General features: G+C 37.4%; 1 protein-coding gene across 6 annotated transcripts in view; it reads left to right on the forward strand.

Moving 5' to 3' along the window:
* TBC1D5 (TBC1 domain family member 5) overlaps positions 1-14,740 on the forward strand; it is a 317,128-nt gene that overhangs the window by 119,129 nt on the left and 183,259 nt on the right. For all 6 annotated transcript variants that reach the window (XM_040072842.2, XM_040072823.2, XM_058421817.1 and 3 more), the window contains one exon: positions 12,286-12,421. In XM_040072842.2, the coding sequence (XP_039928776.1) occupies positions 12,322-12,421 (100 nt within the window). In that variant the 5' untranslated portion in view covers positions 12,286-12,321. The remainder of the gene's footprint in view (positions 1-12,285; positions 12,422-14,740) is intronic.

Here is a 14,740-nt window from a genome sequence, read left to right on the forward strand (position 1 = left end):
AAATAAACCCAGGACTTAAGGTAAATAGAACTTGATGGTGACAACAAATTTTCTGCCAAACCAAGAAACCCTTTTAATTGCAACCCGCGTTTATTAATATTTCCCCCTTTTAACAGTGTATTTTATCTGTATTTCTGAATTGATTTATTTTACTAATTGTTATTGTTACTATAAATTGATGGTAGAGTTCTGCAGATTTAAATACCATTTTAATGGCCAGATATTTGTTCCTATATAACCTCTCAAAATACTGCTTTCCTGCTTGCTGTTTAAGAGCTTCATCTGTTTCAGGTTTTGAGGTGGTACAGGCATTGTGCTTGATGTACCATGCTGCTTGCACTGGGGACTTCTGTGCCTGTGTTTTACATGCTCTGGCAAGCAGCAGGGACTGCCCAGAAAATATTTTAGGAGGAATAAATGCCTCTAAGTAGCAGTGCACTGTAGAAATCATTATGCTACAAGAGTTTTGTCAGCCTGGCATCTCTGTGTCTGAAGACTTCAGCAAGACCACTTATTCCCTTGGGAGTTTGATGTGCATGTACAGGAAAGCAGAGAACGTTTCATCCAGCAGCTCAAAAATTTTAATGAAAAATATGAGAGCAGGAAGAGAGAGGAAAATAAGTTGTAACAGATAACACTGTATTAAGAGATTAAGAGATCATATTATTAAAGAAGGAACATTATTGCACTATAATTTTCTCCCATTTATAATATTATGGACCTTGGCAGAAATTAGTATGAAGAGTTCCTGACTACCAGAAACAATAGCAGTGCATCAGGATATATTGAGCAGTGGAGTGAGCCTTCTGTTAACTTTCTGTCTTGTCATCTTTTTCAGTAGCATGGAATACAGTGATACGTTCCTGCCACAAAAACCCTGAGCAAAATGTTACTCATAGCAGAAGTAGTATCTTGATATATCTTCTTGCAGTCAATTACCTGCTAAGTTTGCAGGTTTCATCTACAGCTTATGTTTTCAAGTCTTAGCGGTTTCCTTTGCTTGAGGTATTTCATTTCATTTCATTTAGATACTGCTGTTCTGAACTCACTACATCCTAGGTATGAATAAGTATTATACAAAAATATAGAGCTTCTAGAGGGGTTTCCTGTGCATCCTGCTTTAGTTACTGCTGGTGTGGCAAGGCCGAAGAGAAGCAATGTGAGCAGGCAGTACATGACAGAATTACTGTTCCTTACACAGACTGAGCCTTTGGGTGTGAGAGGGAGCAATCAAGGGAAGGAGATTCAGCATCTTTTTTTACCAGGGGCAGGTAGACCTACTTTGAGCCTTTTTTCCTTTGAGTATGACTTTCAGACATACGTAAGCTATTACTCCTATCGACAGAAGTAGTGGGAAATCCTTGCAGTCTGCAGTCATTTCACTGCAGCAGAATCAGATTTCAGGTTTTCCTGTGTTAAGTCTGATGTGAATTCACTCGTCAGGATTGGATCACATAGGTGAACATGGGTTATGGTTCTTCATGTTATATAGAAAATTCATTGTATGGTACAAAACAAATTCTGCCTCTCTCTGCTCCTTTGAAAGTGCCTATGAAATTCTCAATTCTTGAGCAAGTGAGGCTTCTGCAAAATTTCTTTGTACCTCAGCATGATACCATGCTACTTTAGCATCTGCATATCTAGAAGAGAAAACTAGAAGAGAAAGATTTGATGTAAATGCTTCTGTGCGTGCACGAACATGCTGGTGTTTCTATAAAAATTCTGTCAACCCCTGTAGGAAACTGTTTTCTAAAAATAGTGAAAGAATAAAGGCTGAATCCAAGATTAATTGCTTACTACTTTAAAGCTGTGATATCCTAGAAACTTACTTCATTGAATACACTTTTAGTGTCTAAGCTAGTTACTATCATTTTGGGTAAGGCTGCAGGCTAAGCTGCCATTTTTTCCAGTTCACTGTTTTGATGATTTCTTTCAGTCTTGACGTTCTTTGGCCCTTTGAGTTACATTTGTATTACTAAAACATAAAGTGTGTAGCATACCATGGTGCCTGTGTGTTTCTGAAAGTAAAACTCTTAAATACTTAAAAGTATGCCATAAGCAGCAGTAAACCTAACCATATTTGGAAGAACAAACTTTCATTTAAATTATGTTGAACTGTTTGGTAACCAGGTAGATAAATTATATTCCAAAATAAACAAAGAATTTCTTTCATTTAATGAGTTTCCAGTTGTTTGAATCTTTTTAATATGAATAGTGTTTTTACCACCTCTAGATCACTCCAAGAAAAGGGAGTAGCTTTTTAGTTGAAGGATGTAAAGATGTGAACTCTTACAGCATTTTTACTTCTTCTCTTTCACCTTCACTAAGGCAAAACATTGCTTCTTTCAGTTTTATGTCATAGGTTATATTTTCTATGCTCTTACTAGGTCTTCCTGCATCTCTCTGGACTGCAGCAGCTGATCCTTGTCCTGTGCTATCTGACTAAAGATGGATACAGTATTTCAGCTCAGACCATGCCTGGTTAGACAGTGGGAAGGGATTTACACATCTCATTTGTATCAACTGTTCTAACAAGGAGGAACCTTTATCGGAGACTTCACTTGAAAGGAAGAAATGTGAAAATACATCAACATAACGTTTTCACATCTGGTGCTAAACGTAGTTTCTGTGGGTGGAGGAATGTTCGAGGCACAGGCTACATTCAGCTGCTGACTTTGGATCTTTTTTGGTTTGCTAGTATTTCTTTTTTGCAGTCAGTGTTAGATCAAAGTTGTTTTCTCTTAACAGCCTCACTGTGGATCTGTTACATAGGTTTGCATTAATAATAGCTATAGTTCTGTGTTAAGGCAGTGGGATTTGGGGGTTTTTTTTCAGGAAGTTCCGACTGCAAAGTGGAGGCTTGCTTTGGCTGGCTATTTTGTCATCTACCATCAGTCTTGGCTCACTGGTGAGGTTCCGGATGACTGGAAGCTGGCCAATGTGACACCCATTCACAAAAAGGGTGCCAAGGAGGGTCCTGGTAATTATAGACCAGTCAGTCTGACCTCAGTACCCGGCAAAATAATGGAACAGTTTATATTAAATGCCGTCACACAGAACTTACAGGATGGCCAGGGTATCAGACCCAGCCAGCATGGGTTTAGGAGTGGTAGGTCATGTTTGACCAACCTGGTCTCCTTTTATGAACAGGTGACCCGCCTGGTGGATGCAGGGAAGGCTGTGAATGTTGTCTATTTGGACTTCAGCAAAGCCTTCGACACTGTCTCCCACAGCATACTCCTAAATAAGCTGGCGGCTCATGGCTTGGACTAGAGCACTCTTCGCTGGGTTAGGAATTGGCTGGATGGTCATGCCCAGAGGGTGGTGGTGAACGGTGCTGCAACCAGCTGGGGCCAGTCACCAGTGGTGTCCCTCAGGGGTCTGTGCTGGGGCCAGTTCTGTTCAATATTTTTACTGATGACATGGATGAAGGCATGGAGTCTTTCATTAGTAAATTTGCAGATGACACTAAGGTGTGTGTCGCGTGTGTCGGGAGCGTGTGTTGACCTGTTGGAAGGACAAAGGGCTTTGCAGAAAGACCTGGAATGGTTGGACAGATGGGCAGAGTCCAATAGGATGAAGTTTAATAAGTCCAAGTGCTGAGTCCTGCACTTTGGCCGCAATAACCCCCTCAACGTTATAGGCTGGGGACGGTGTGGCTGGACAGTGCCCAGGAGGAAAGGGACCTGGTCAACAGCTGGCTGAACATGCGCCAGCAGTGTGCCCAGGTGGCCAAGAGGGCCAATGGCATCCTGGCCTGGATCAGGAATGGTGTGGCCAGCAGGAGCACAGAGGTCATTCTTCCCCTGTACTCTGCACTGGTGAGGCCACACCTTGAGTGCTGTGTCCAGTTCTGGGCCCCTCAGTTTAGGAAGGACGTTGAGACGCTTGAGCACGTCCAGAGGTGGGCAATGAAGCTGGTGAGGAACTTGAAGCACAAGCCGTATGAAGAAGGACTGAGAGAACTGGGGTTGTTTAGCCTGGAGAAAAGGAGACTCAGAGGTGACCTTATCACTCTCTACAACTTCCTGAAGGGTGGCTGTAGTCAGCTTTGGGTTGGTCTCTTTCTTCAGGCAACAACAGACAGAACAAGAGGACACAGTCTCAAGCTGCGACAAGGGAGATATAGGCTGGATATTAGGAAAAAGTTTTTCAGTGAAAGAGTGATAAAGTACTGGAATGGCTTGCCTGGGGAGGTGGTGGAGTCACTATCCCTAGAAGTGTTTAAAAAAAGACTGGATGTGGCACTTGGTGTCATGGTCTAGTTGAGGTATTAGAGATGGGTTGGACTCGATTATCTTGAAGGTCTCTTCCAACCTAAAAAATTCTGTGATTCTGTGATTCTGTATTTTTGTTTGCTTGTTGTTTTGTTGGGGGTTTTTTTTGTGAGACCATACTGAACACATAACTATGGTATCAGGAATTTAAGGTGGTTGATGCCCTTTATACTTTCATTGTCACCATTTTCAGTGCAGAAGAGAGAAGTTTAGCCATAAATGTCTGGTTACACTGTTCAGAGCATTACACCTTGAGAAAAATTGTTGACCTGGGTGAGAAGGGGCTGTGGCTATAAAACTTAGTGGCCAGCATGACATGAGGATTTTGATCCCCTCTGAATTATTCAAGTTTTTCTTAGTCAAACTAGTGTTTCTTGCAGAATCTCATAACCTCAAAAAAACTGAAAACCAGCAAATGAGTGAACTTGTTCCCTGCTTGTAACAAATGCATATCTTTGAAATTAATAGAATTTTAAGGTTTTGTTAAGAAAAAGGTAGGGGGTTTTTTGTGGGTTTGGTGGGGTTTTTTTGGTGTGTTTTTTTGGTGGTTTTTGTTGTTGTTGTTGTTGGTTTTTTGTGGGTTTATGTGGGGTTTTTTTGTTTTTTTTTTTTTTTAACTGTCATGTGAATTATCAAGAGAATACATTGCCATGGTCCCAGGCTGTTTGTGTTGTTTCTTATCCCTGACATTTTAATTCACTACTGAATTTATACTTTGCATGTTTAAGTACTGGTAAGACATGAAAGTTGTAGGGTTAAAACTGTAGACAGTGCTTTAAAGCTCCTATGATAATTGTTCTTAGGTATGTATTCCTTTACTGTGGCTCTTGAGACAACTGTTTAATAGACAACATTTGAATAATACAAATGTGCGGTTGGTAAAAATGGATTAGGGTTTCAGGGTGGTACCAATGGGTGATATTTAATATTGAATGACATGTATTAAGACAAATGCTTTTATATATAATTTATTTGGCAATGTAAATGCATTTATCTTGTGAGATACAGACTCCCTGTTGCCACATGAAGTATTCTGGAAAGGTTTGGAGTAAATAAATAATAAAACCACTTTGATATACAATCTAACAATATTAAATATTAAGAATTTCACATGATTGATTTTAATACTTAATTAACTTATTTAAAGTCCAATGTAACTCTGTTTTTTGTATTAGATATCAGACAGGCAGAAGCTAAAATGCAGGAAATGTTATTAAATGGGACAAAATTAATTGCATTTCATGACCATCAGACTCGCTGGCTGTTAACCTGTCCATCAGTGGCATGATCTTGTTTGTTTTGTTCTGGATCCTAGCTGATGTTAATGTTAATCTGCTTCACCATGTCAGACCATTTTTTATGTTTGCATCATTCCATTTTAATGATACATAATCTGATACATTTAATAAAAGAAAACAGACTAGCTTTATGCTAGCTGAAGTTTGTCAAATTGTGCACTTTTCTTCTGACTTAGTAAGTGTTCTTCCCTAGGCATGTTTTTTCAGTGGGTGGTGTCAACCTGTGGAAGTGGCTGAGTAGGAATCTTAGCTGGTTTTGAGTTGCTCTGTGTGTGTGGGAGGGGTGTTTGGGTTGGTAGAGCTTTTTGGCGGTTTTTCTCTTGGAGGCACTGGGACTGGTATCTTCTGTAATTAAATAGAGATGGTGGTAGTAAAGAGCTCAAGTGATGGAGAGCAGATCACAGTGCTGTGACACAGATGGTCTCTGTGGCCTAAGTAAAAATCACTCCTAGAGCAAAGAACAGATTTTTCAAAAATACCTATTAATGAGTATCCTGGTAAAATATCCAACTTGAAACAAGACAAATGGTCCTCATTTGCCAAAGTTCATATTCAGGACTGTCCTCTGTTCACCCCTCTAGTTAGCATGGGTTTTTTTCTTTGTGTGTTTGGGGTTTTTTTCTTTCTTTTTTTTTTTTTTTTTTTTAAATTCCTGTTTCAGGACGAATAATTTAATTTGTCCAGTGTGAGAAAACCCATGATCTGGGACTGCTTCTAGATTACTTGGAAGACATCTGCACTTCATTGCTTTAAATAAACAAAATGCATGTTGATTCTCCTAATATTTAATTTCTTACCTACTTTAAAATGTTTTCACATTCTGGAAAATCCTCACTTCAGTGTTCTAACATGCTTGATTACTTCATAAGCCACAAATGAGGGGCAGAGTTGTGAACCTTCATAACATGATGCTGTCAAACTTAACAAAGCACTCATAAGACTATTACCACATCAGACACTTGCTTTTAGTCAGGTCGTTTTAATCAATTTGACTTCACAGGGCAGCTAATTTATCACTTAGCTAAACAAGTATTTCCTCTACTTGTCATCAATTTAAGTAATTAAAATGGTAAACTTTGGATATGGCATGAAATAAAGGCCCAAAGATATTGGAGAAGGTGGTTGATACAGTCTAATAGAATGAATGCAAAGTATTATTTAAATACTTTGGTACGCTTCAGTAGTTTTCAGAAATGTCGTATTCAGGTAGCTTTACTGATACTGACGGAAGCTGATTTTTATTTTTAGCATATCCAAGATTCCGCAGTGTTGTTCAGCTTTGTCCTCAGGGTGGCTTGTCTCGTTTTCCTTTCATCAAGCATAAAATGTTTTCCTCTGTTGCTTGATTGTTTAGAAGCAAGAGGATGTCAGAGAACAAGAGTGGAGCAAGTGCTGCAACTTGGGCAGTTCTTCAGCCCTCAGCCTGAGTACCTCCCCAAGCCTGCAACTCCTCTCCTTACATTTTACCGTGGGGGGAAAGAAAGAGGAAAAACGAGTGCTGTAAAAGCTTTTCCTACTTCTGTTTCACCTAATCAGTTACCTACACCTTCAAAATACCCTTCTGAAACTGATTATATTTTCTAATTTTGTCCAAACAATATGAATACTCTTCACTTCTTAAACATTAATTTTGATATGTTTTGGTGGGTTTTGTGCTTTGAGTAAATAATATTTCAAGGTTCACATGAACGGTGATGAAAGGGAAACATTTTACTTGGGTTTAGGTTTTTTAAATTGGACTAATTTAGTCACCATTTCTGAAACAATGTTTTTCATCCATAAACTGCTTATTTGAATACTGAATATTTTTATTTGGTACCTGTGACAAGTGAAGACGTTAATGAATGTCTTATGACATGAAATAAGGTACAGTATTCATGTTCAACTGTGCTATGTTTTGTTTATGAAATGCTGATTTATCAACATTTTAGGGATTAGGATAGTCTTACCACCTTCTGCTCATAGTAGTGAATAGTCTCACTGCTAAAAGAATGCAACAAATTTTGTTTTTATTTTGAATTTTCCATCTTCTTAATGAACATCAATTATAATTAATTTATTATATGAACATTTATTATAATCTTATTACAGATGAGCCTCCTGCCTTGTACAGTTCTGTGTACATGCTTTTGCAATGTTTTGCCCAGCTCTGGTCCAAAAGTGACAGGTGCTTCACTGGCAGTACAGCTAATGATAGAAACATACCTTGATTAGACTTTTATATTTGTCTTCTCTTTCTATCTAGCTGGCTATGACTTAAACCCATTAATTGAAGATTAAGTGTGGCTGAATTGAGGCTGTTGCCGTTGGACAGTCTGGAGAAGAAGTGGGTTTTTTTGTTTTGAACGATTTAGATGTAATTTTGTTTAAGCATTCCAAACTCAGGTTTGTATACAGGAAAAATGGCAATGCTAATGATGGCATGATTATATAAGACTGATTTATGTCTAAAGGTGGTAGAAATCACAGAATGTGTTAGAGTAGCTAATAGGGAAGGCAAAATATTTGTAAACTCTTGAGTGAAAAAAATTTTCATGTCTAAAAAAGAAGCAGGCAACTTCCAAGTAAGAGCTAAGTACTCACTAAGAGTAAGTGTCCAGTGAGAAAAAGGAAAGTTCTCTGAGTTAGAATGGGTATGTTAAGTCAGACTGTCTAATGCACCAAGTAATTTATCTCTGCTGTGTAGAAAAAGGTTGTTAGTTAGGTAGATGTCAGTAAACATCAGTTAAGCTTTTCCTAATGAAAACGGCTGGTATTTTATCACCTGTGGAATACAGAGGAGGTCGTGGGAGAGGGGATGATGTGCTGTAAGCAGGTATCTCCACAGAACCCTTTTAATATCTGGTGGAGTTCTGTGTTGGAGTCCATAACATGGACTCCATGGAGTCCAATATGGAGTCCATAGTCTCTTGAGGGACTTTTGGTCTCCATTGAGAACAGATGTGCGGACAAGCTGCCTTCGCTGAAAGGCAGGCTGGATACACCCCACTTGTGTTGGTCAGTGAGGAGCAAACCTGTGGCACTGTCCATGGTGGCACATGAGGACTCCCCCTGTTCCTTAAGGCCAGTAGCCAAAGAGTCTCTATACCTGCCCTTTCCTTGGGCTCATGACTAGATTCATGTTTCTACTAATTTCTTTGACTAGATAAATCTTTCATACACAGCCTTAATTATTTTCTCATGTATATTACAGAATAGATGAGCCCCCATTTATGGGAAGCATGCCTGGTGTTAGAGTTCCTTAGCTCTTCAACTTTGGAAGTTTTTTAAAAAGTACATATAGGTGCAAGTGCCACTTTGAGCTTTCACTGAGGTGTTGGGGTTAGCCGGTATCAAGTCTTGTAACCCAATAATTGAATTTCAGGGTTTTATAACATTTTTATTGTTTCACATATGAGAATGGTTTTAAATTACATCTTATTTAATATGAACAATATGTTATAAGCCATTACAAATCAACCACAAACCTGTGAAGAATTAATCTGTCTCAGAGTAAGATCCCAAGTGTAATTGTAATCGTTTAATAGTTCCCTTTGCTCTTTGTTAGAAGAGCAGAAAAGAACTTAAGTATAAAACTGTGAAGAAAATTGCTTGGCCTAAGGAGTGAAGACTAATAGGTAGTGATACTTTTTTTAACTCTAACCATATGTATCCATAAACAAACACAAGTAGCTAATTAAATCACTGAGCAGATAGCAAAAGTAAATCTATTCTGTTTAAAACTGCTCTAACAGTCTGTAAAGTTTATGGTTCATATAGATTGTAAAGGTATGGCATTTGGGGAATATTTTTATTAAAAAGGAGGTGGATACAGAAAAAAAGGACATAGAAGAACAAACTTACTAGGGCTGATTTGATACCGTGTTATGGATGTAAGACAGTGTAAGTCTGAAACATACTGTGTCTTAATTAAGTGGTGGCTGCTAAAACTACAATGACTGGTAAGGTCAGGTCATTTTGTGCCTGGTTCTCAGTTTGAAAGACACTCAGGGTTCTGCTTTGGTCAGGTTCTATAGCAATCTCCAAAGGACCATAAAAATAAAAAGTTAAACTTAAGCAGCACAGTTTGAAATAAGCTTGTAGTTTTAGTGAAGACAAAATCAACAGATCAGTAGAAAGACACTTACAACTATATAGCAAAAGAAACAAGAGCAGCAACTAAAATTCCAGCAGGAGAAAACTACTTCTGCAGAGTTGGTGGGGGGTTTGTTTTCTTTCTTTAAATAAACTATTTTAAGTTTTTATTTTATTTATTTAATAAATCAGGTATTTATAAACATCTATTTATATTTTTGTAGCCATAAGACATGTAAATGTTATTTAAGGGGCTAGCAAGTTTGTAAATATTTTTCTTCAGGCTACTATTCATGCAGTTTTCATTATTATAGTTTTAAAATTACATAGGAAACACGTGAGATATGCATACATTCATAACACATTTTGTTGAGCCTAGTATAGAGTTGTTAAAGGCAATTCTATGTTTTAGTGGTGTGTTTTGTCATATGATTTTATGATTGTAATAATCTGACATAAAGATGTACCACTGCTCAAGTGGTAAGTCCTACCTTCCCTCAGCTACTGGCTCCTTGTTCCCAAGACCTTCAGATGCTCTCTTCTAGCTAAACAGAAGTGAGAGATGATGTGATCATTTCATCACCACAGTAACTCAGGTGCCAGGGCAAATAAAGGATAAACCCCTCAGGGAATACAGCTGAGAGAGCGTCCTTTCGAAAGCAGCCTGGGTGCACTGGTTTCAAGAAATTGCCGAATAGTGGCCCAAATAGGTTTGTTTATTATTAAGGGGTTTTTTGGGGTTGGTTTTTTTTTTTTCCTTCTAACTTACTAGGAAAATTAAAAAGATGTAGACTGTGAAAAGTTCTTAAGAATCCCAGTTTCCCTTCATTTATCGACAGTAAACTGAAGGTATAAAGCCTATGTGGTCAGTGCCATACTATTAGGAACCAAAGGAAAAGCATAATTGAAGTGATTCCAAATTCATTAATATGCCAGTCCTGAAAGTGTAGATGCTCATCCTGTATCTCTTTTTTTATTTCTTTCTAAATAGAATTTTCTTGCTGTTAGAAAGTTATGATACTTGTAAACAGAGCAGTTAACATAAGTGATATTTAAAACTCATCTGGCAAGTCATAGGTAGCTACTTAGTGTGCTTGGGCAAATCAGACCTGTTTAGCTGGCTTAGGGTTTTTTGTGTTAATAAATTGCTGTACAGATGACTAAATGCAGTCTTGACAAATGTACTTTCATACTGTTAATGCACTGGAAAGGTTGTTGCTCTTTCTTACGCGCTGATCATAACATCATCTACTTTTCACCCTTTTGTTTGCATCCTCTTATTTGTTGCAGCCAGTATTAGCTTTCAGCACTCCTCAAATGAACTTCTAACATAGTTCTTGTTCTGTTGCTTGATAGTGATGTGAGTGCCATTCAGGAGCCTGTGATCATGAATCTGCGTCACCTACTTCCTAAGGTTTCAGTTCTGCCATTACTTCCCTTTTGGCCTTCATTTATGGAAGATGTCTTTGTAAATATTCACCAGCTAGTTGATTATGTTTCTTAAAATGCTTCCTTAACATCACGTTTGTAGAAAGCTGTCATGGTTTAGGGATGGTATTCTCCAGCTGAGTTTTCCCACTGAAACCATTGCATGCCACACACAGCTCGCTTGCTGACTCTCTCCTTCCCTCCCTCTTCCCTCCAGCAGGATGGAGAGAACTGGAGGCACAAAAGGTAAAGATCACAGGTTGAGATAAGAACAATTTACTGGAAACAGCAGTGAGATAAGAAAAATGAATAGTAACAGCAATGATACTAATGACAAGACAGGAAAAGAGACATTCTTGCTCACTGAGGAAACCCGCACAACAGATGATAACCAACTGCTCCCTCCAGCTCAGAGCCGACAGTACCCAACCACTTCCTGTGCCACACTTACTTGACCAGGAAAAAGTCTTTCTTCCCAGGAGAGACTCCGTTCTCCCTGCCCTGATAGTGACATGACGTGGTATAGAATAACCTCAGGGCCCTGGTCATGCTACCTCCTGGCTACTGCAAAACCCTGTTCTGGCCAGAACCAAGAAAAAATTTAATATAAATCTTGATAAAACCAAATTCACCTGTCATGCCCATAGGTATTATTCCATTCTCTTTTTGTCTGTCTGTCTGTCTGCTGTTATGTTATACTTGACCTATGATTTCTGAAAAAGAAGTGGTTAAAAGGAAGATTTTAAGGTCCTGGGGTCCAGAAACATGATGATAATGGTCTTTCTTCAGTTTTGCTTTATAATCTTCATCATGCACAAGAACTAGCCTCAGTTCTCCTTGGAATCAGACTAAAAAATGAATAGGGAAAACTAGAAAAAGGAAGGAAAGAGGCTCTTGCCCTGTTTTACAGTCTGTCAAAACCACTCTTGGACTTTTACTTGCAGTGTGATATTTGGTATGTTGGTATATACTATACCATAGTACAACATACTATAACATTAGTATGTTGGTACTATGACAATTCTTTTGGACTCCAAATAATAAAACATTTACAACATCCAAGTGGAAACACTATTGTTTTGCTTATTACACAACTAGTGGTGATGATATGCCTGGAAAATAAGGGAAGGTTTACTTTTGTTCTTGTGTGATTGAAAAATAGCTGAAGGAATACTAAAGTGTTTGTTTCTCTGGTTTTTTTCCTCCAGATAAATACTCATCAGTTGGAATTTACTACTACCAGTATGTATCATTCTGTGTCTGAAACCAGTCACCCTTTGCAAACAGAGGAACAAGAGATAGGCATTGATCCCTTGCAGAGTTTTTTGAACAAGCCAGGGGAAGGTGAGTTTGTATTTCTGTACTTTTTTTTGAATTTATACCTTATATAAGTGTGTCATGATAACTGTACCTGTCATAATTTGCTTAATTCACTCAATGAAGTTGACTAGGGCAACTTAAAGAACATTTCACAGAGTATGTGAGGAGCACTCTGACACTAATGAAAACCACGAAAAGTCAACTTTCAATTACAGACAGAAGCATTAGCCAAATGTTTAATGCGCTGTCATCCTTTTTTAATCATAAACTAAACACTGACTTCAGCATAAGAATATTGAAATGCCGCATGACTTTATGTTACTTTCTCAAGCATGGACTCTTACACTGCTTTGGGTTTAGGAATTTTTGGATGTTTGTTTTCCTTTCTTTTTTTCCTTTTTTTTTTTTTTTTCCCTTTTTTTTTTCTTTTTTCTCTCTTTTTTTTTTTTTTTTTCCTTTATTTCCTTTTTTTTTTTTTCTGATTCTGCAGTAAAGTTCAGTATTATATTTTGGACAAAATTATGCAAGTAAAAAGTCTGATTTTTGTTCTTATTTGTGAAACTGTCTCAAAGCTGAGATAGAATGAACAGGCTCTAAAGATAGAAATTACTACATAACCTGAAGCAAATTAGTTAAATGCAGTATTTGGAAGACCCTAATGAACAATGAGAACAAACTGCTTGGATAATGCAATGCCTGTCTGTTTTGCTCATCTTTTGTACTTATTTGCTAGTAGTGACAGTGTAGTTGGTTCGAAGAAACTGATAACCTTAATGAGAAAACTCGTCCTTGTCATGAAAACATTCCTCAAGTACTCAGTTATACACAGTGGCACCTTAACTACCTGTAATTTTCCAGTCATTGAACACATGTACCAAGAGGGCAAAATAAAAAATTTATTTTAAATTACGGAGTTGAAACAACTTTGTCACATTTTCTACATCCCTCACCCAGATCAACTACTCCATATGGGTGTATCTGCCTATAAATCCTCTGTTTATTAGTGCTTATTAAAAAGCTATGTCAAGTTTTGCTCAGTCAGGTTTATTACTTCAGTTTAGAAGCTAATGTTGTGCTTCAAAATATATTAGTAAAACTTGATTGTCCCTTTGAGTTAATTTTTTCACCGTTTCTTCCTTGTTTTATAAAGCTTCTTTAATGTTTGAAAATGACAATGTACATCATGGGGAATGTATTTTAAAACCTGACAATTAAATGGAATAGCTTTTCTAGGTCAGTGTTTCTTTTCTGTTATATTTGACATCTTAACGATATGAAGCCATTTTAGCCTGATAAACCAAATACATTTTTGTACATATTTTTAGAAACTTGAAAATTATCTTTTTTCTCAATAACCTCAAATAATAACTATTTTCAAGAGGAAAAACAGCTAGCTTCTAGTCTACCCCAGTCAAGAAAAATATAAACATTTTCTTCTGGTTTCTATTTTCTTTTTAAAAAAATTGGTAATTCTCTCAACTGTTTCAAGAAAAAGCAAAATTTTCACCCTGTTAAAAAACCCCTGTAAGTTAATTTTACCCTTTATTGTGCCCAGAAGCGATTAGTTACCTTGACTGAAAAGGTTTCTCATTTTTATCCCAACCTTAACATTTCTATGACATACAAAGTTATTAGGATTGAATTGATGTTTAAAAGTGCCATTAATTCATTTACCCCAAATGTTCATTAACAATGTAAATGTATGCTGATGTTCTATGAGACAAGGAAGTGACTAATGACTCTTCGCACTAACAACACTTAAAATGAATAGAAACTTTAGATAGCTAATCTTGAAGTAATCAAGACCCTCATTCAGCTTGGCATCTCTGTATGCTCTAAAACAGCTGTCAACTGTTAAAAATATATACACAACACACACATACGCACATGCGAGGATAAAGATATGTAAATACATGGTTCCCCAAGTCATAAAGGTTACCAACTATGGTACATTTTTTATGTTCTAACTATGTAAATATTTTATATAAAGCATCCATTTCATCTTCGTAGCCTTTTTTGCTGTGAAACACATAGTGCATTTTAATTTGAAACTTTATATATTCAGAATAGGTCTTTGAAGTTTTAATGTTTCATTTTAAATAAAGTGTATGTTTGGTTGGTGTTGGGTAGGCATCAAGGTATACAATCGTTCCTCTCCAGGCAGTCTGTCCATCATTGTCTTCACGAAAGTGTTTCAAGACAAGGTTTTTCAATGCAGCCTCAAGTTTCAGGAGTGATACAGAATCAGCTTGATGAAAAACTGTATCTTAAATTTTTTTTGTATGAATCACAGAAATATGGTGGAGTGGTGGTCCATTGGAGACGTTCTGTGCAGTATTGTAG

This window comes from Hirundo rustica, chromosome 1, assembly GCF_015227805.2.
Source record: "Hirundo rustica isolate bHirRus1 chromosome 1, bHirRus1.pri.v3, whole genome shotgun sequence".
NCBI classification, from domain to species: Eukaryota; Metazoa; Chordata; class Aves; order Passeriformes; family Hirundinidae; genus Hirundo; species Hirundo rustica.